Source organism: Diabrotica virgifera, chromosome 4 (assembly GCF_917563875.1).
Source record: "Diabrotica virgifera virgifera chromosome 4, PGI_DIABVI_V3a".
NCBI classification, from domain to species: domain Eukaryota; kingdom Metazoa; phylum Arthropoda; class Insecta; order Coleoptera; family Chrysomelidae; genus Diabrotica; species Diabrotica virgifera.
The window spans coordinates 233,808,493-233,829,627 of NC_065446.1; the positions used below are offsets into that span (position 1 = coordinate 233,808,493).

General features: G+C 31.0%; 3 protein-coding genes across 4 annotated transcripts; 2 read left to right on the forward strand and 1 right to left on the reverse strand.

Moving 5' to 3' along the window:
• The first annotated feature begins 8,586 nt into the window (after positions 1-8,586).
• Positions 8,587-9,195, forward strand: LOC126883823 (uncharacterized). Its single transcript, XM_050649494.1, has one exon. The coding sequence runs from the start codon at positions 8,587-8,589 to the stop codon at positions 9,193-9,195; it is 609 nt and encodes a 202-aa protein (XP_050505451.1).
• A 4,564-nt stretch (positions 9,196-13,759) lies between these two features.
• Positions 13,760-14,878, reverse strand: LOC126883342 (uncharacterized). The gene is made up of 2 exons (XM_050648787.1): positions 14,500-14,878; positions 13,760-14,298 (listed from the first exon to the last, which is right to left on the reverse strand). Exons 1-2 carry the CDS (start codon positions 14,592-14,594, stop codon positions 13,812-13,814), a joined length of 582 nt encoding a protein of 193 aa, XP_050504744.1. The 5' UTR covers positions 14,595-14,878; the 3' UTR covers positions 13,760-13,811.
• A 68-nt stretch (positions 14,879-14,946) lies between these two features.
• Positions 14,947-19,300, forward strand: LOC126883343 (uncharacterized). 2 transcript variants are annotated; one of them, XM_050648788.1, is made up of 2 exons: positions 14,947-15,053; positions 19,026-19,300. In XM_050648788.1, exons 1-2 carry the CDS (start codon positions 14,997-14,999, stop codon positions 19,281-19,283), a joined length of 315 nt encoding a protein of 104 aa, XP_050504745.1. In that variant the 5' UTR covers positions 14,947-14,996; the 3' UTR covers positions 19,284-19,300. The 2 variants fall into 2 exon arrangements, with proteins under 2 accessions (XP_050504745.1, XP_050504746.1); XM_050648789.1 differs by lacking the exon at positions 14,947-15,053 and adding an exon at positions 18,125-18,970.
• Positions 19,301-21,135: the final 1,835 nt, after the last annotated feature.

Sequence of the window (21,135 nt, forward strand, 5' to 3'; positions counted from 1 at the left end):
AAATATGGTTTAACAACCCTCACACTCACATACATGCAAGCATTCAAATGTAGTGGCAACTAAAGTATGTCAAGTATAAGTATAAAATGTACACTTACTTTCCGGTACCTATAAGGGAAGAATATAGTAGTATTCAATATCATACTTTTTCTCCAAATTATGCTAAAGGGAGAGATGGTAGAGGGACAGATTTGATTGTAATGTACAAACAAAACAAAATAATTGGCAGGATCTTGAGGGGATTAGTAAGGGAACACGACATTAAACCGTGACACTAAAAATTGTTAGTTATATATAAAGTGATGTTATTTTTAAATTTTTTAAAGTGTATATTTTTAATTTAATTGGGATTATTAGATGTTGTTCTGGATGTTCAAGAACTGATGGATGTAAGATTGGTTGTGCAATTTTCTTAAACCAGAAATGGTCAGTTGTGTATTAGTTGGGGTGTGATTGTGAAAATGTTTTAATTTTGATTTGTTGGAGACATTGAAATTAAACTGAACAATAGTAAATAGGCAAAATTTGCTAAAATTTAAAAGTGTCAAACAATAAAACCATTAATAAATAATTCAGAATTAAATTCAAATGTGAAGGTAACTAACTACATGAAATTAAATTTATAGTAATATAAAGTTATGATGATTTGTGCAGCAATGAATGAGATTTTATGAGATATTACTAAAAAGTTAGAAAAAAGGCAAATATGAAAAAATGGATGAAAAAAATTGATTCATTTATGTTAATATCTGTTGAATGTAATAAATAGTTGAGCAGATTGAAAAATTAATCTCAAAAAATCTTTGAAAAAGTTACCTGGTTGAGCTGAATTATATGGTTTCTTTGAAAAGTTAAAAAAAGTTTTGAAATTCTGGTTTAAGAAAATTGCACAACCAATCTTACATCCATCAGTTCTTGAACATCCAGAACAACATCTAATAATCCCAATTAAATTAAAAATATACACTTTAAAAAATTTAAAAATAACATCACTTTATATATAACTAACAATTTTTAGTGTCACGGTTTAATGTCGTGTTCCCTTACTAATTCCCTCAAGATCCTGCCAATTATTTTGTTTTGTTTGTACATTACAATCAAATCTGTCCCTCTACCATCTCTCCCTTTAGCATAATTTGGAGAAAAAGTATGATATTGAATACTACTATATCCTTCCCTTATACCGGAAAGTAAGTATACATTTTATACTTATACTTGACATACTTTAGTTGCCACTACATTTGAATGCTTGCATGTATGTGAGTGTGAGGGTTGTTAAACCATATTTACGTACATTTTAGTATTTATATGTATGCATAAATATATATACTTTAATATTGGCTTGATCTTTTCCCTTTGATTTCAACCAGACCACTTAACTAACTCTGGTTTTTTGTTATTTGTAGCATTTAATTTTAGATAAAAAAGATCAAGGCAGGCCATTTAATTTTACTTTTACCGTGACCTGAAGATGCTGTGAATATTGTAGACGCGAAACCGGTCGTCAGTTGTAAAATAAATTTTTTGTGAGAACGTCTCTTTTTTCTTTACTACAAATTGGAAATGTTTATACATTTATATATTATTTGTTTTCGTTTTGCTAAGGCGCATCGAATAATGCATCGCTTGTACCATATCGGCGACTTTTAAACAATACAGAAATTGCGGTTGCAATTTTAAAACCAGAAGTCCTAGGTCAAATTTCTCACCTTCAATACGATCATTGGGGTATAAGATTTCATTCGATGGCTCATTTGTCATTCTATTCTAATGACGGAGGGGTTGTATTTACAAAGTCTCCGAGATAGACAAACATGGATAATTCAAGGTTTTCACATTTTTTTTAAATAGGTGAAAACAATACATAGATTCCCGTAGAAAACTTTCGGTAGACTTTTAAACATAGCATTATTCAGTCGTGTGATGGATGACCGAAGTTAAGTTTAACGTTTGAGTTAAAGTTAAGATAACTCTCAGGAATAACGTGTTCATAACTGTATAGGTAAAATTTGGTGTGATGTATCGCTCCCAGTTATGAAATAGTTATATCATCAACGTTATATTAGAAAGAAGTTTTGAGGAACAAATTTTGAAGTAACAAAGAGAACCTTAAGTACAAATAGTACAAGTTGGAGTGAGCGCGAGAGATTGTTCCGAACATACCCGTCGTCGGCTACTGCCGATGACCGAACAGCAAACAGCTGTTTGGGTTCCTTGGTGTTTCTAAGTTGCTTTCAAACGGTAGATAGAAACAGGGTTGCCAGATTGGTGTATTTTCCCAAAATTTTGGGTTAATTTGAAAGCGTCTATTGAAATTTTTCTAAGCAGAAATTGTAGTGGGCTTTTTTGGGGGCGGAAAATTATGGATGATTTTAAGGGGTCATGGTAAATTAAATTTGCGAATGTACATAGAACTGTATATTATACTCCCATATAATCGAAGACGATAGGAACTATGAATTATTTCCATGGCCCTCGTTGATATTGTAGTATGAATTTTGCTTTACTGTTCTCTTCATTTGACTAATAATTTATTAAAATGCGGCAACAATTTAAATTTGGGGACTTTGGGGTATTTGAGCTTCAATTTCAGGGAATTTTAGTTTCTAAGTGGGGGATTTATAAAATATCATCTGGCAACTCTGGATAGAAAGCTCAGTAGGTACTTAAAATAAAATTTCAACTTATATCGCTCGATTTGATTTTGTATAATTTTTAAAATTGTATTACCCTTCTATTCTTAATTATTAAATTACTAGCTTCTAAATTCACTTGATCTCTGTCTAAAAACAAGTCAAAAGATGAACCTAACCTTGCATAACTACAGAGTTATCTCATAACTTGAGGTTTAACGTCGCGTTATAAAGTGACCAGATAACTCAAGAACTGTCAAGAAATAACGCAAATAGTTAAGTTAAGTATGATACATCACACCAATTCGATGGTTATAACATAACTACAGGATAACTTTACGTTAACGATAACGTCGGTCATCCATCACAGGGCAGATTATCATTATAAATAATTATCGATTAAAACAAGTTTCAGTTTGTGGGTAGAAAATAAACCTTTTCCAACAAAAGCCACCCGCCTCTCTTAATTTCCGTTTGCCGATTAACTTTTCGATGTATCTATCTCGGAAATTAAGTCAAAATCAAACAAATTGCTGGCATGCTAGTAGTATAGCAGACGGGGTTCTAACTCACTTTGGTAACCTGTCCATCAGGGTCTCCGAAGCTGATGGACAGAAGAGCCTCCTTTGACCTTGGGGGTGTACAAGAATTACAAGAAGTGATCGTCAATGACCAGAGGGTTGTAAGAAGTGGTCGCTTATCTCTACATCTCTTCTTCTTTCCCGAAGAATTGTCACCTTGTCACCTGTCTCACCTGTATTTTCTTTGTCTTAAATGTTATGAAGAAGTAAAAGAAGCGGTCGGCAATGACCAGAGGGCTGTGTATTTGACCACCTTGTATATCGAGTGCAAAACTCATCGCTTATCGCTTCATCTCCTCTTCTTTTAGTTAAATTTGTACAGGGTGATCGAAATTTGAGACTTTAAAATTGTTTTTGTAGGTGTTGGTGAGTAAAAAAAAGAACTTGTGTGACTTGCTTAGTCGTATCCAACCCAGCCTAGCCTAGCCTAGCCAGATAGAAATGTTTTAAATTTGGAACTTAAAGAAAAAGCAACGTACCAAATCTAAAAGTTTGAGGGAAGTTAATGGTAGAAAAGAAAAACAAAAAATAACTATAAATATTTATTAATTAGAAACAATACAAACTATACAATATACTTAACTAAAATTAACCCTATGCAGCTCCACCAACGGAAAAGGTAACTGCCGCTCTCTTGTCCCAATTGGAAAGTCTCTGTCGTTGTGCAACTCTATTATCCGGCGACGCCCCTGTGGTGGTTGAACTGTAGGAACGACACCTGCATACCTGCTCCGTTCCTCCTCGTTTAATCGGTCAGCGGCATTAACCTGCTGCTGATGGTGGAACTGTACTACAACGTTTTCAAGACCCATTATGTTCAGTTGTGGTAGATATAATGCAATTCACACATCGGATTCAATTTATATAGTGTAACTGCATTTTTATATCAAAAAGGTTAAGTCGTACGTAAATAGATTTTTATTCTGCAAAATGTAGCTAATTATAATTTTCAAAATCATCTTGTTTTACTGATTGACGTCAATATAAATGATAACTGCATTTTTACGGGTCAAAAAGGTGAACAACTGATGTAAATAAGTATGCATTTTTCCAGGTCAAAAAGGTGAACTTTGATGTAAATAAGTTTTCATTGTTTATAAAATTTACATTTTTACAGGTCAAAAAGGTGAACTATGTTTCCGCTGGTGGTTTTGTTATCGTCCATGGTTGAATATGTCCTAGTGGATATGTTCTATCACTAATATGTAGGTTCTCTAATTGTTTAATAATTTTTCTTAAATCCTGATATACTTTAATATCTTTTTGTAACTCAATGACTTTCTCTTGAAACTGTGCAACTTTATGTCTATACTCACTCAAAGACATGATGCTACTAATAAATGAGTTGGTATCAAACTATACATTGTATTTTATTTTTTTATTTGGTTGGTTATACGTAGTATCATTATCATCACGTTTTCGTTTAGGGGTATTGTTCAATATTTCGTTTACATCAGTTTTTTGTTTTTTAGCATCAATAACGATATTTTCATCATTTATTTTTCGTTTTTCTCTTGTGTCTCCTCTGTTTATAGAGTCATTAGCGAACTCATTTGAAATGTCTACATTCATATCATCTAAAATTTGTTGTTTTGCTCTTTTGTGATTTAATAGCTTTTGTTGTATTTTCTGCTTATTTCTATGCTTGACATTTTGTGTGCGTTTTCTTGATTTTGAAATAGTTAATCCCTGTAGTAATAAGGTACAGTGGTTTATACTTGCAGCTAGTTTTTCTAACATATCTTTAGATTTATTTAATTCTTTAGTACAACTTTTTGTTACAGCTTTATAATTAACAGAACTAAGACCCATACCTAATTTCACTTTTGCTTTCATTGCTCCAGCTACACCAAGTGCTGCCAACTTTTCAGAAAATGCTGTATTTTTTGATCGAAACTGTTCAAGAGCTTTTTCAGCTAGAATCTTATCAGCTTCATGTCGTTTTGATAACTCTTTATTTTGAGAGTATGCAATATCATGTTCACGACACGCTTCATCTAACCCATTTATTCCCCTATCTCCTCTTGCTAATCGTTTATGCAATTTGGTTCCTGGTCCACAAAACCTATATCCACCAGGGATGTGCAGCTCAAAAGGTAGTTTATTAATGGCAGCGTTTAACATCTTCATCAACGACTTACAAATTAGTAAATAAATAGTCTAAGATAAGTGTTTATATATATATTTTTTCTATTCTTTAAACAAATAACCTCACATTTCCCCAAACATACTACTTGGTATATTCTTAGCACCAGATTTCGATTTCAATAATTTTATGTACTCACAATTTATACAATTTAAATTAGGTATATCAGTCTCTCCTCCACACTTTGGACATTTATACTTCACAGGTACAGGCATAATTTTATGTTTTACAGGTACAGGCCTCACTCAAAATTTTCTTTATTGTTGTTGATTTTAAGAAAAATAGGATACACTCTTTTTACAAAAGTACAATCAGGACTGAATTTTTTGTGATCTCCGATTATATTGTCATTTGATTCCCATTTGTATATTTCTACACCACATTTGAAACACTTAACTATATCTTCTACTTGAAGAAAGTAAAATCCACAAGCAGCTAACTCTACTTCTGATTTCTTCCCCTTCCAATTGTTAAAAGTTGAAAGTCTTGAATAGAAATCTTCCGGGTTAAGCGTGTACACCTCGAGACACATATTAATTACTGACTGACAAAATGTCGCTGAATACGCTTATTATATACCCGTAGGACAGTAACATGAAATTTGAATATAAAATCAGATCAAATGCACAATACAGTTAGTTCATTAGAAACTGTTAACATGAATGCTAGTAAGAAAAAGACAAGAAAGACCTCTAAAAGGAAGGTCTCTAAGAAAAAAGGTTCTAAAATTCCAAAACAAAAGTATTTCAGTTTAGTTAAAGTAATTCGAGACATTAGAAAGAAACTATTGGAAAGCAAACCAAGAACGTTAAGGGAAGCTATTCAACAAGCATTGCGAATTGTGAAATCTTACAAGAACATAAAAAAACCACGTGGTCGAGTAATTCAGGTTCCGAAAACTGGAGGTATATTACCTTTAATACCCATATTTGCAGGATTAAGCGCTTTGGGCACTATTGCCGGTGGCACCTCCGCCATCGTGAAGACGATAAACGATGCAAAAGCAGCTAAAGAAGATTTACTTGAAAAACAACGTCATAATCGTAAAATGGAAGCATTAGCAATTGGAAAAGGTTTATACTTGAAACCATATAAAAGTGGAATGGGTATTTTTTTATGAAGAAGGCGGATCAAATAAATATTCCAAAACATGCTTTGACAAATGTAGAGTTACAAAAATACGCAAAATTAATGAAAATTCCATATTTCAGAGGTGTATTTATGAGAAACGCGTTTCCGAAAAAAATTTGGCAACATGAGAGTGGAATTATTAATTTAGATAATAAAGACGGTCCTGGAACTCATTGGACAGCGTACAAGAAGAACAAATCTAAAGTTGTGTATTTTGATAGTTTTGGAAACTTGAGACCGCCTATGGAAGCTATATCATACTTTAATTCAAATGGCTATTGTCACATTGTATATAATCATAAAATTTATCAATCTTATAACACTGTAAATTGTGGACAATTGTGTTTAGATTTTTTAAATAAATACCTGTTTTAAAAGAATAATTTTTATTTACTGTATGATCTCCGTTTGAACATGTCGTTCACTTTTGTGTTATCTGGAAGAGAATCGGTGTTATCAACAAAAATTTATCCACCAATTATTTTAAACGAAAATGAACAGTATGTACTGGGTTTAATTGATTTTATGACATACAATACAATTCCAAATATAGACCAAACAAACAACAAGTTTTATATAAATGGTCACGATATAACGATTCCACATGGTGCTTATGAAGTTGATGATCTTTCAAAATATTTAACTGAAAAAATAACTGAATTAGAATTAAAATTAGATCAAACACCAGGTAAAGATGATACAGAAATTGATAAAAATATAATACAGAAACCACTGCAAGGAAACGTAGTAAAAAGTGTGGCTAAAAAACATCATCATAGTGAACAACCTACAAGTCTGGAAATGAGAATTAATAACAATACACTCAAATGTGAAATAAAAAGCAACAAAGTAATTCATTTTGAAAAACCACATACAATTGCCTCCTTATTGGGATTTACATCAAAACGGCTTTCACCTTCAAAGACTCACGTAGCCGAGAATCCTGTGCATATCACAAAGGTTAATTCTATTTGTGTGGAATGTAATCTAATCACTAATTCATACGTAAATGAAAATCAAGGTCATATCATTCACATGTTTTATCCAAATGTCTTACCGGGATACAAAATTGTTGAAATTCCAAAAAAAGTAATTTATCTACCTGTCACAAATAGATATATTGATGAAATTTTCATTAAAATAGTTGACCAGGATGGTAATCTTGTTAATTTCACACGAGAAGTTATTACGTTAAGACTACATTTAAAAAAAATATAATAATGGTTGTAATTTATAACTCTAATCCAGGTGTGAACAGTGTATATAATACTAAAAGTTTTGACAATAATATTAGTGATAAGCAGACGCTCAAACAGTTGACAACTGAAAACAAAGTATTTTTAACCTCACTGGGATTTAGAATAAAAAACAACAACAACAACGTCAGGAAAAAAGAAAAGCATAAGAAATACTTGGTGCAGAATTAGATTTTTTATAAATACTAGAATACTTAGGATTTTCTTGAGGTGTACTTGTAAAAAGAGCGAATATGAGTTTTAACATTTTGAATATTGGAGGTCATGTATTGGTTGATAACTCAGTTGTGAGTCGAGAAATGCATAGTCATTTACCCTATGCCAACGCAACTTTTAACCATTGTGATGAAATAAGGATACCTATTCAGACTCAAGATATATACACCTTACCTTCTGAGAGTTATCTGTATATTGAAGGGCGTCTAACGGATGATGGGAAAGAAAGCACTACTTTGCGTTTTGTTAATAATGGTTTGATGTATTTATTTGATGAGATACGATATGAAATTGGAGGCTGTGTAATAGATAGAGTGAGAAATTTAGGTATAACAACGACAATAAAAAACTATGTTTCGTTTACGCAAAGTGAATCTAACCGATACAAAAGTATAGGCTGGAACTATGAAAAACCATCATCAATAACAACTGACGCAAAAGGAAATTTTAGTGCGTGTATTCCACTCAAACTGTTACTTGGTTTTTCAGAAGATTATACTCGAATCCTGGTTAACATCCGCCAGGAACTTGTATTGATAAGAAGTTCAACAGATTTAAATGCAGTGACGTCTACAATGGAAAATGCAAAACCAAAAATTGAAATATTTAAATTTATATGGAAAATGCCGCATATTCAAGTGTCAGATTCGGAAAAGTTACGTTTATACAAATTTATTGAAAATGGATCTAATTTAGAACTTGCATACAGAAGTTGGGAATATCATGAAATTCCGCTACTACCACAAACAATGAAATTTAACTGGAACGTAAAAACTACTAGTCTACTAGAAAGACCACGATTTGTTTTGTTTGCTTTACAGACTGCCAAAAAGAATGCCATAAAAGAAGATGCGAGCCATTTCGATCATTGTAATATTACAAACTTAAAACTATTTCTAAATTCTGAAATGTACCCGTATGACAATTTGAACTTGAACTTTGATAAGAAACAGTATGCCATTGCATATGAAATGTATGCACAATTTCAACAGTCGTACTATTATAAAGTTGGAGATCCATGTCTTAGTTTGGAGCAATTTGGTTCTTTTGCCCCCATATTTGTTATTGACTGCAGCAGACAAAATGAATCAGTTAAGTCGGGAAGTGTTGATATGAGAATAGAAATTGAAACCAATAAGAATATACCAGTTAATACAGCAGCTTATTGTATAATTATACATGACCGTATTGTTAATTATAATCCGCTAACTAATGTAGTTCAAATGTTTTAACTGTATTTTATCTATTGTGAAATAAATATGTAATTTTTTAAATAAAAAGTTTAAAAAAAAAATATTGTTTTTTTTTGCTGACACTACAATTTTATGATATAAAAGCCGGTAACAATCTCATAAACAGTTAAATGAATAAAATCCATCAAAGATGTTACTACACAAAATATTTTGGTTCGTCGCATTGTTAAATGTGTGTTTTGCGTTTAACGTTTTTAGAGAACCATTTATTATTAATAGGCAACGAATAACATGGTGTACTTTAAATGCAGACTCTTCAATTACTAGAGTAGTCCATAAAGCTATCAATACATGGAGCAATGCAAGTGGAATTAAGTTTAAGCAAGTTAATTGTACAGCAGAAGAAGCACCAAAGCTATCAATTTTATTTGATACGCATACCCATAGAATAACAGGTTTATGTTTACCAGCCGAGGAATGTAAGTTATTTTTTGACATTCAAAATGTTAGAAATGAAATAGCCCATACAATAGTTCCTACGTTGAATAATCAAATTCCATGTGGGGAAATACATATATTAAAAAATGTTTTATGGAACTTAAAACTAAACGACTTTGAGACACCAGGTTTTAATTTGCAATTGGTTTTAACGCACCAAATTGGTCACTATTTAGGGCTAACCGATAACCGAAACTACAATTCGATAATGAATAAATTATATCTAGAACGCCGTCCTCAAGAACTGAGCAACGATGATATAAGTGCTATAGAATATCTTTATAAAAATGGAACGGTTAAACCCCAACATAAACTAAACTTTACCTACGTTCCTAATCATCATCATCGTTCTTATGGAATCTCAAGGATCCGTTATAGGGCATTAAAAATGTATTCATTTGTATAAATAATTGTTTCTCAATAAAAATATTTACTTTTTTTTTTTGTGTAATACTTATTTAACACCATGTACACAATAAATAATTTCATAACTGTTCTGATATCGAACAAATATATTTAGACCAGTTTGAAACCTGTTCAAACCTGTTCAAACCTGTTCAAGACCTGATCAAAACCTGATCAAACCTGTTCAAGACCTGATCAAGACCTGATCAAAACCTGATCAAAGCTGTTCAAGACCTGATCGAGACCTGATCGAGACCTGTTCGAGACCTGATCGAGACCTGATCGAGACCTGTTCGAGACCTGATCGAGACCTGTTCGAGACCTGATTCAAAGCTGTTCAGAGGTTGCGAGCCCTACAATGAATAAGGATATAAAGAGACAACTTATAACTAAACGAAAAAACATTCAAAGTAAATTGAGACAACTAAAGCAAGGACAAATAATCCAAGAAGATTTATTTAATCCAATTACAAAACACTTAAAAAATATTGAGACCAAGTTGAATAAGAATTCAGGTTCTGAAAATGAAACAACCAAATATGAACCTTTAAGGTACATTAAAAATGATGATGACATCAAAGAAGACAACATTGAAGTGGATGATGAAATCAAAGAAGACAACATTGAAGTGGATGATGAAATCAAAGAAGACAACATTGAAGTGGATGATGAAATTGATGAAGCAGAAGGAGACAACATTGAAGTGGATGATGATGAAATTTATGAAACAAGTGATATTAAAAACTCTATATTAGAAAACATTGAAGTGGATGATATAAAAGAACAGATTAAAAATGATAAAAACTCTGAAACTCGATTTGAAGCTAACCAGGAACGTACACTTTTTTTGGATCAGTATGATCCATTACCTAGGAAATATATTACAGAGATGCAGGCTGATTTTTTAAATAAAGAATTTGATCATAAATATGGAGTTAGATTTGATGAAACATCTGAAAAGCTGCTGATTGGGAATTCCGAAATCAACATAGATGGTGCTGATGTTCTTTTAAAAAACAAAAGATATAAAGGTACGTCTGGATTATATGAGCTTTTGTTTAAGAAACACCCAGCTAATTTTACAGATCAAGATGTAAATAACTATGCAAAAATAGTTGTAGCTACGAATGCTCACAGAAGACATTATTTATCAAGTAAACAGATAGATGGTAGTAAATTAAAAAAATATAAAAAAATAATTGCACCAATAACAGAAGGTAAAGGACTACTTATGGAAGTAAACAACAATAAAATAGATTACGTCCACTGGGATGATCCAAACGAACTTGTAGCTAGATTGAGGTTATTACTATCATCACAGTTAGCTGGGCATACAGGACATACAAATGAAATAAATTCAATTATTGAAGAACTAAAAGAGGCAAACATTATAGAATAAATATCATGTCTGTTAAAAGAGATATTGTTAATGAGTTACACAAACCTGCAAGAATTAACTTTAAAAGACGAAGAATTATTATAAAATCTCTTAATGATTTATTCCAAGCTGACTTGATTGATATGCAAAAGTATTCAAATACAAACAGAGATTTCAAATATATCTTGGTTGTAATAAATTGTTTCTCAAAATTTTTATGGGCTTTACCTCTGAAAAATAAATCAGGTGTCGAAGTAGCTAAATGTATGGAGCATGTGTTTAAAGAACAAACACCAAATAATCTTCAAACAGATATGGGAACGGAATTTTTTAATCCATATATGAAAACATTGTTGAAAAAATATAACATTAATCATTACAATGTATACAGTGAGAAAAAGGCTGCGATTGCTGAGCGAGTTATTCGCACGATTAAATCAAAGATTTGGAAACAGTTTAGTTTCAATGGTAACTACAAATGGATTAATAATTTACATCAAGTTGTTAATGAATACAATAACAAAGTTCACACAACAATAGGCATGAAACCGGTTGATGTTAAAAAGAAACATGAAAAATTATTGTTGAATACTGTATACAATCACATTAAAATGGTTGATTTGGAAAGTCAAAAATTTCATATCGGTGATCATGTACGCATTTCAAAATATCGAGGAGTTTTTGACAAGAAATACAATCCAAATTGGTCTAATGAAATTTTCATTGTTTATAAAATAAAACTTGGGAACCCTATTACATACTTGTTAAAAGATTATAGAGGTGAAGAAATTCTAGGAGGATTTTATAAAGAGCAATTGCAGAAAGTTAAACACAAAGATAGTTATTTAGTAGAAAAAATATTGAAGAAAAAAGGAAACAAAGTTTTTGTCAAGTGGCTAGGTTTTGACGATTCTCACAACTCTTGGATAAATAAAAGTGATGTAATATAAGAAGTGGGGATAGAAAAATATTTAAAAGACATTCCACTTGCAAGATTTTGTTGGTTGTTAAAGAATATCGAGAGTGAAAACATGTTCATTGTAGATATCCAAGGTTTCTCTTTTCCTGCGGAAGATGTCTTTCTTTGCAGGGAAATTGCTATTTTAGATCCTACTACAGAAAAGATGATACACAGAATGGTTGTGTTACCAGTAACAGAAGCTATGGTAAATAAATCGTATATGAAATGTATCGAACAACAATTTGTTCAAAACCATGGTTTAAGTTGGCAATCGTGGCATTGTGATACTCATCTAAAATATGAAGACATCTCAAAATTTTTACACGACAACATACTGGATGAAACAATATTGGTGAGAAATCATGAAACAAAGAAATATTTGGAACAATTCATGGAAAACCGCATTGATTGTGTAGAAGATGAACCTAATATACTTTCAGATGAAACTATGAAACATATTTTTAAAGCTCATACGTGTTTTCAACATACCAATGAAAATTTGCAATGTGCTCTAAACAATGTATTTAATATTCATTATTGGTATAAATATTGTAGAAAATGTTGATAATAAATAATAAAAATTAAAAATGGTCTTTTATTAATAGATGCACAACACATTTATTTTCAAATTGATACCAGACATGAAGCTTGTAAAACAAAAGACTACGCTTGATGTGGAGAATAATTTATTGGAGCCAATTGAGAATAAATTTAAAAAGCATGGAGTTTTGTTTCCTTCAACTATTAGATGTCTTATAGTTGGTCCTTCAAATTGTGGTAAGACCAATGTGATGATAAGTTTATTGGAACATGCTAATGGAGTAAAATTTGAAAATGTGTATATTTACTCAAAATCATTAATGCAACCAAAGTACAAATATTTAGAAACTTTATTAGAACCAATTAAAGGAATAGGATATTATACTTACAGTGGAAGTACTGATATAATGCACCCATCTGAAGCGAAGCCCAATTCCATTTTTATCTTTGATGATGTTGCGTGTGACAACCAAGATGTTATTCGGGAATATTTTAGCATGTCTCGACATTCTCAGGTGGATCCATTTTATTTGAGTCAGAGTTATGCAAAAATACCTAAGCATCTTATAAGAGACAATGCAAATATTTTAATTGTATTTAAACAAGACGATTTAAATCTAAAACACATTTACAACGATCACGTTGGAACAGATATGACTTTTGAAGATTTAAAAAAAAATATGTTCAATATGTTGGAATGAAAATTACGGATTCTTATCCATTTTCAAAGATAGCGACATAAATGATGGTCGATATCGCAAAAAGATTGATCACTATTTTTTAATCAAGTAAAAGGTGTAAATGAGAAATAAAAGAGATAATAATTAAAAACGCATTTTATTTAATAAATCTACATACTTTTTCCCAATTTTTCTATTTCTGACTCAGGAAATGATCTATATTAAGTTCGTCAAGATCTAGTACCTCCTCTGGGTTTTGTGATGTCGTCGTCCTCGTCATTTTTCGTTTTTGTTTTTTTGCTGGTGATTCTGCTGATGTTGTTGCCCAATTCGTTGGTGGAGCAGTTGAATTCGTTGGAGTCATTGGTAGAAGAGAAGAGTGACCAAAATGAGAAGGAGGACGAGGAGGAGGAGGAGAAAGAAATGGTCGCTTTATACCCACCAGCTGTTTTTTTTCTTGGTACCTTTCAAATTCCTCCACCTCATCGTCCAGAAGGTTGAAGCGGTATCTTTTGCAGATATCTTCCAGTACATGGAACTCCTCCTCGTTGTCTATTTTAATTCTCATATACCTTATTGGAAGGTATCCAAACTTCTTTTTTAATGTCTTATTATTAGGTGAGTACGATAGTTTGACAAATATTTTATCTCCCTTAAGTGACACATCCTCTACACCATATCTGAAATAAAAAAAAAACAGAATCAACCAACAGTCTTTCAAAGAAAATCAGAAATCAAATCAGAACATAAAATTTACAAATGTAATGATCTGGAATAACTTATAATGCTCCAATAAAATATTCATAATAAAAAAAATTAAACAGTCAGACGAAATAAAATCATGTAGAACAAATAAAAAATTAAATAAGTAAAATACTTACATAAATAACTGCTTTACAATAACAAAGGCGTCCTTTATTGGTAAGTTATCTGGATCCTCGGAAATAATCACTAATTGACAAGGTACTCCGGTCATTTTGCTAGTGTTTAGTTATTCGTTTACTGACTAACTGATGGATTCATTTAAAATTACACGAGTTTAAGTAGTAAGAATAAAAAAATAAATTAACGTCAGTGATATCATTGACCTATTTGATCTTTATTGAAATGCAGAAAACATGTTTATCATTAAAACGTTTATTATTACAAACTTTGCTTATTTTGAATAAAATGTGCTTATCTGCATATAATGTATTTTCGTGAACTATTTGACTTAAAAATGTATTAACGTCAGCGTTAACCTTCAATGTGTTTTCGATAATATAATCACGTTGAATAGCGTGTTGTAGAAATGCGTCACTGTATTTTTTTTTCTGAAATGCATAAATACAGGATTTTATTGGTATAACGGTTTGGTCTGTATAACGTTTTGGTCAACATGAGTGCTAAAGTGATCGATGAAATTTCCACTGAAATGGTGAAGAAGATTGAAACAGTAAGTAGATTAATTAAAACTAAAACTGATTTACAAAAATATATAAAATATTTGAAAAAACAAATTTTACTTTTAAAAAAATGTATAAAAAATAGGGCTACCTGTATTAGAAATTTTCATTGTGTAGAGGCGAACATGTCCATCCTTAAAACCTATGTAGAAAATTTTAAAAACAGATTACATGTTAGAAAAAATAGTAATAGAGGGTTATTGTGGCAGGATTTGGAATCTTGTTTTAATAGCAGAGTTAAGACAGGCGTTATTATAAATTTAAAATATAAAGACCCCAAACTATTTATGGAAAAGGCTTTTAAAAGTTTTTCAGTTCAAATTAAGAAAAATTTAGTTTCATGTATGTTAAAAGTTAATGTAATTTTTTATGGACTTTTCATCAAACCTCAAGATGGGGAAACGTCTGTTAAACATTTTTCCACGAAAAATGAAATAATTGATCAAAATACAAACATAAAGGATTGGTATAAAATCAATTGTATAGATCGAGTTTTAAGAAAGTTTGAAGATTTTCAAGAAAAAGACAGTGGATGGGCACTATCTCACATTTTAAACTTAAAAGTTAATATAAACAAATATGATCCATTACTTGGTGGTATTTCAACATACGTTGAGCTACCTAAGTCTATAAAAAATACTAGAAGTGTAATTAATGTTAGGAATTCTGATCCTTATTGTTTTCTTTGGTCCGTTGTTGCTGCCTTACATCCTGCCACAAAAAATGTTGACCGAACATCATCCTATCCTCACTTTAGTAAAATATTAAACTTTAATAACATCAGTTTTCCCATTGATCTTAAAGATATTCCAAAATTTGAAAAATTAAATAAACTTGCTATAAATGTCTTTACATTAGGAACAAGAAACGAAATTCTACCTTTGATATTTAGCCAGACAAATTTTTCTCCTCGTATAAATCTACTTGTATTAAATGCCATGGAGAATAGTGTAAGTGATGATAATGATGAGGAGGAGGACATAAAACAGAGGGTATTTCATTTTGCTTATATTAAACATTTTTCAAGATTATGTGGTAAAAACATTGGGAACATTCGAAATAAAAAATGGTTTTGTGAGCGATGTTTTAATCATTTTAGTAGTGAGACATATTTACAAAATCATTTAGACGATTGTTTTAAGCTAAATTCTGTTAAAATGGTTTTACCTACCGAAAAAAATTATATAATGAAATTTAAAAATTTTAATCACAAAGAACGTGTTCCGTTCGTTATATATGCAGATCTTGAAAGTATTCTTACCAAATGTAATAATAATATTAATTTGAAAACTTGTTTCACTGAAAAGCATGAAGCTTTCAGTATAGCTTATTATTTTAAATGTTCTTATGATGATTCTTTATCCTATTTTAAAATATATACGGGTCGTGATTGTCAAACATGGTTTGTAAAAGAACTGGAAGAGATTGCTTGGAAAATATATAGAGAAAATTTATTTCAAAAATTTCAAAAAGTTATAACATTAACTGATAAAGAACAGAAAGATTTTAATTCCAGTAATTATAGGACTTCGTACACAATTCCTGTCACATTTCATAATCTCTCTGGCTACGACGCCCATTTTTTAATTAAAAGTCTTAACTCTGATATAAAAGGACATCTATCACTATTACCGATAAACAAAGAGAGGTATATATCATTTACCAAATTTATCCATGGCACTAATATTAGTTTTAGATTTATTGATTCCTTTAGATTTATGTCTTGTTCATTAGATCAACTTTCCTCATATCTAGATGATAACCAAAAAAATATTACACGCAGATATTTTAATGATGATTCGAAGTTTAATTTGGTTAAAAGAAAGGGTATTTTCCCTTATGAGTATTTAGACAGTTGGGAGAAGTTACAGGTCACTTGTCTTCCATCTATTGACGATTTTTATAGTAAAGTCAATAACGAGGGAATTACTAAAGAGGACTATCAACATGCCTGCAACGTTTGGACTAGATTTCAGATAAAAAACCTGCAGGAATATGCAGAATTGTATTTAAAAACAGACGTACTACTTTTGACTGATATTTTTGAGAATTTTCGATCTATGTGTTTAAAAACTTATGGATTGGATAGTCTTCATTATTATACTTTACCAGGATTAGCCTTTGATGCTATGTTAAAAGTAACCAATATCGAATTGGAATTATTAAGAGAGAGTGAGATGGTTTTGTTTTTTGAAAAAGCAAAACGAGGAGGAGTTTCACAATGTAGTAATAGATATGGAGAAGCTAATAATAAATATATGAAAGATAAATACAATCCTGATAAAGAAGTCTCTTATCTAATATATTGGGATTTTAATAATCTTTATGGTACAGCGATGAGTTACGCGTTGCCATATGCAGGCTTTGAATGGATTAATTTGACTGATATTTATAAGGAAAACATATTAGATTGTCCCAATGATGGAGAATATGGATACATACTTGAGATAGACATCGAATATCCAAAAGAACTTTTTAATTTACATAAAGATTTGCCTCTTTGTCCTGAACACATAATCCCACCATCTTCTAATTCAACAATTCCTAAATTATTAACCACATTGTACGATAAAAAAAAATATGTTATTCATTATATATATTTGAAACAGATTGTTAGCTTAGGTTTGAAAATAATAAAAATTCATCGATGTTTGAAATTTAAACAATCCCCTTGGTTAAAAAAATATATTGATCTAAACATTGACTTGCGAAAGAAAAGCAAAAATGAATTTGAAAAAAACTTATTTAAACTTTTTATCAATGCCCCTTACGGAAAAAGTATTGAAAATGTAAGAAAACATAGAGAAATAAAAATTGTTAACAAATATAATGGAAGATATGGAGCAAATTTCTATATCTCACAACCTAATTTTCATAGTTGTACTATTTTCGATGAACAGACTGTAATAATTGAAATGACAAAACAAAAAGTCAATTTTAATAAACCAATATATATAGGGATGTGTATTTTGGATATTTCCAAAACCATTTTATATGACTTTCATTATAATTATGTCATAAAAAAATTTAAAGATCAAGCAAAATTGTTATATACCGATACAGATAGTTTAATATATCAGTTTTTTGTTGATGATTTATATAAACATATTAAAGAAGATATTGACAAATTTGACACATCAGACTACAAAGAGGATAATGTATATAGTATTCCATTACGGAATAAAAAAGTATTAGGTCTCATGAAAGATGAGAACCAAGGGGAATTGATGACACACTTCATAGGATTACGTTCGAAAATGTACACTATGAAAATTTTAAATCAGCAAGCGGAAATAAAAAAGGCTAAAGGAATCAAAAAATCTGCATTAAAAGAACTGTCATATGATGATTATTATGCAAGTTTATTTAATAAAGTAATAGTGGAAATTTACCAAAATTCAATCATTTCGAAAAAGCATGATGTTTATACAATGTCTCAAATAAAGGTAGCACTCAGTCCATACGATGATAAGAGAATAATAAATTATTTATCCCCTGACACTCTTCCATGGGGTTTCAATGATAAATAATTTATTATTATTATTTTATAAAATTTTGTAAATCGTTTTTTAATTAATCTACAGCCACTCAACACGAAGCTCAGCTGGTACGGTATTTATACATTGAATAAAATATGTTTTTAAATAAAGCTCCTTTTTATTTTAGTCTCAATTAAATAAATGGGAGGCAGTTTTCATAGACCAAAAACGATTTGTAAAATTAAAATTTAAGACTGAAAAAACCATAATACCTCAAACTCTACCTACAATCTTCTGGGATACAAAAACATATGGAACAATACCATGTTTTGATTGTAAGAGATTTTTTTGTTTTTGTGACAGATCCTTAGAAATTCACAAGGACACTAATATGTATTGTTATGAAACTATGCCTGATTCATAAAAAGGTACACTAGTACGAAATATTCATCTATTAGTGATTAATTTTTTTTATTATTTCAGCCCTTAATCCATCGACCATTACCAGCTTCTGGTGTGGGTGTACTTAAAATTAAAGAAGAGATTTTGTCCGATGAAGATTTTAATTATAGAAAAAATTACAATGCCCAAATACCAGATGACCATCCACTACACAGAGACGACTTAATTTGGGCCCGGTACATTGATCAGGTGACGTGGTCGTATTGGATGGATATTAAAACAACCTTATGGAACGACATAGCTGTGTATCACTATTATGAATTAAACTATCTTGTATAATAAACTTTTAGATTTGGTACGTTGTTTTTTCTTTCAGTTCCTCAAAAAAAAAAAATGTAAATTGATCGATCTTGTATAATAAACTTTTAGATTTGGTACGTTGCTTTTTCTTTAAGTTCCAAATTTAAAACATTTCTATCTGGCTAGGCTAGGCTAGGCTGGGTTGGATACGACTAAGCAAGTCACACAAGTTCTTTTTTTTACTCACCAACACCTACAAAAACAATTTTAAAGTCTCAAATTTCGATCACCCTGTACAAATTTAACTAAAAGAAGAGGAGATGAAGCGATAAGCGATGAGTTTTGCACTCGATATACAAGGTGGTCAAATACACAGCCCTCTGGTCATTGCCGACCGCTTCTTTTACTTCTTCATAACATTTAAGACAAAGAAAATACAGGTGAGACAGGTGACAAGGTGACAATTCTTCGGGAAAGAAGAAGAGATGTAGAGATAAGCGACCACTTCTTACAACCCTCTGGTCATTGACGATCACTTCTTGTAATTCTTGTACACCCCCAAGGTCAAAGGAGGCTCTTCTGTCCATCAGCTTCGGAGACCCTGATGGACAGGTTACCAAAGTGAGTTAGAACCCCGTCTGCTATACTACTCATGCTGTTCATTTTTGGATAAAAAAGCAATTCAAATACGCGTAAAGAGCAGAAATAATTTAAAAGAAAAACACCAAAAAGGCGGCCAATGTGTTTGACGTTTTTACAATAAAACGATATCCAAACATGTTATGCCAATGCCACTCATAAATTTGAATATATATGATTATTTAAATATCGATGTGATGGATATAAGCATCAAATATATCAATTTTTTATGAATGTCTACATCAATTTACAATGCCTAGAATGATATAAAAATAAATGAAACAGTCTATATATACAGGGTGTACCGAAAAGGTAGGTAATACATCAAATCACATATTCTAGGACCAAAAATAGTTCGATTGAACTTAACTTACCTTAGTATAAATGTGCACATAAAAAAGTTACAGCCCTTTGAAATTATAAAATGAAAATCGATTTTTTCCAACATATCGAAAACTGTTAGAGATTTTATATTGAAAATGGACATGTGGCTTTATTATGGTAGAAACATCTTTAAAAAATACAGTGAAATTTATGCACCTCATAAAAATAAACGAATCAAATTACTACATAACCAACCGCCATACAAGAGTTAAAATAAATGATAAAGGGTCTTACGGAGCAGATGAGCACCATGCTCAACCTTCTTACCACGGTCGTATAAAAGATGAAGTGATGGTCGGCAAACTAAAATTTGTAATCTGGAATGCGAATAGCTTAGCCCAACATAAATATAAACTTAGTATATACTTGGTATATATAGCGACTGTTTTACAGCACCATAGGCCGCTTATCGCAATTCGAACGCCATTGTTTTCTGTTTTGCCATGAATCTATTTCTATATTTCTTCTGTTCATGGCTATATTGATCCCATTTTCCCAAGACTTTTTTGGTCTTCCTTTTTTCCTTCTTCTTTTTGAGATTCATTTCCAGGTTTTAATCGGTAATCTCTCATCATTTATTCTTCTTATGTGTCCGTACTAGGAAAGTTGTTTCCTGTTGATCGTATCCGTTAATGTTATCTCTACCTTCATCATTGCTTTTATTCTATCTGTTCTTACATTATCGTGTAATGTTAATCTACAGCATCTTCGCCAAAAATTGTTCTCTACTACGTTTATTCGGTTCTGCATTTTCTTATTTATTGTCCAGATTTCTGAGCCATGTGTAACTGTACTTTCAATAAATATTTTATATAGTTGTTTTTTGTACTTTCTCGTATATCTTTACTCCATAGTAATGAGTATATCT

Excerpts from the sequence above, each read along its gene's own strand:
- LOC126883342 (XM_050648787.1), bottom strand. The coding sequence starts at position 14,594 with ATGACCGGAGTACCTTGTCAATTAGTGATTATTTCCGAGGATCCAGAT. Across the intron at positions 14,299-14,499 it reads ATTGTAAAGCAGTTATTTAT|ATATGGTGTAGAGGATGTGT; the intron begins GTAAGTATTTTA and ends TTTTTATTTCAG.
- LOC126883823 (XM_050649494.1), top strand. The coding sequence starts at position 8,587 with ATGCCGCATATTCAAGTGTCAGATTCGGAAAAGTTACGTTTATACAAA.
- LOC126883343 (XM_050648788.1), top strand. The coding sequence starts at position 14,997 with ATGAGTGCTAAAGTGATCGATGAAATTTCCACTGAAATGGTGAAGAAG. Across the intron at positions 15,054-19,025 it reads TGGTGAAGAAGATTGAAACA|CCCTTAATCCATCGACCATT; the intron begins GTAAGTAGATTA and ends TTATTATTTCAG.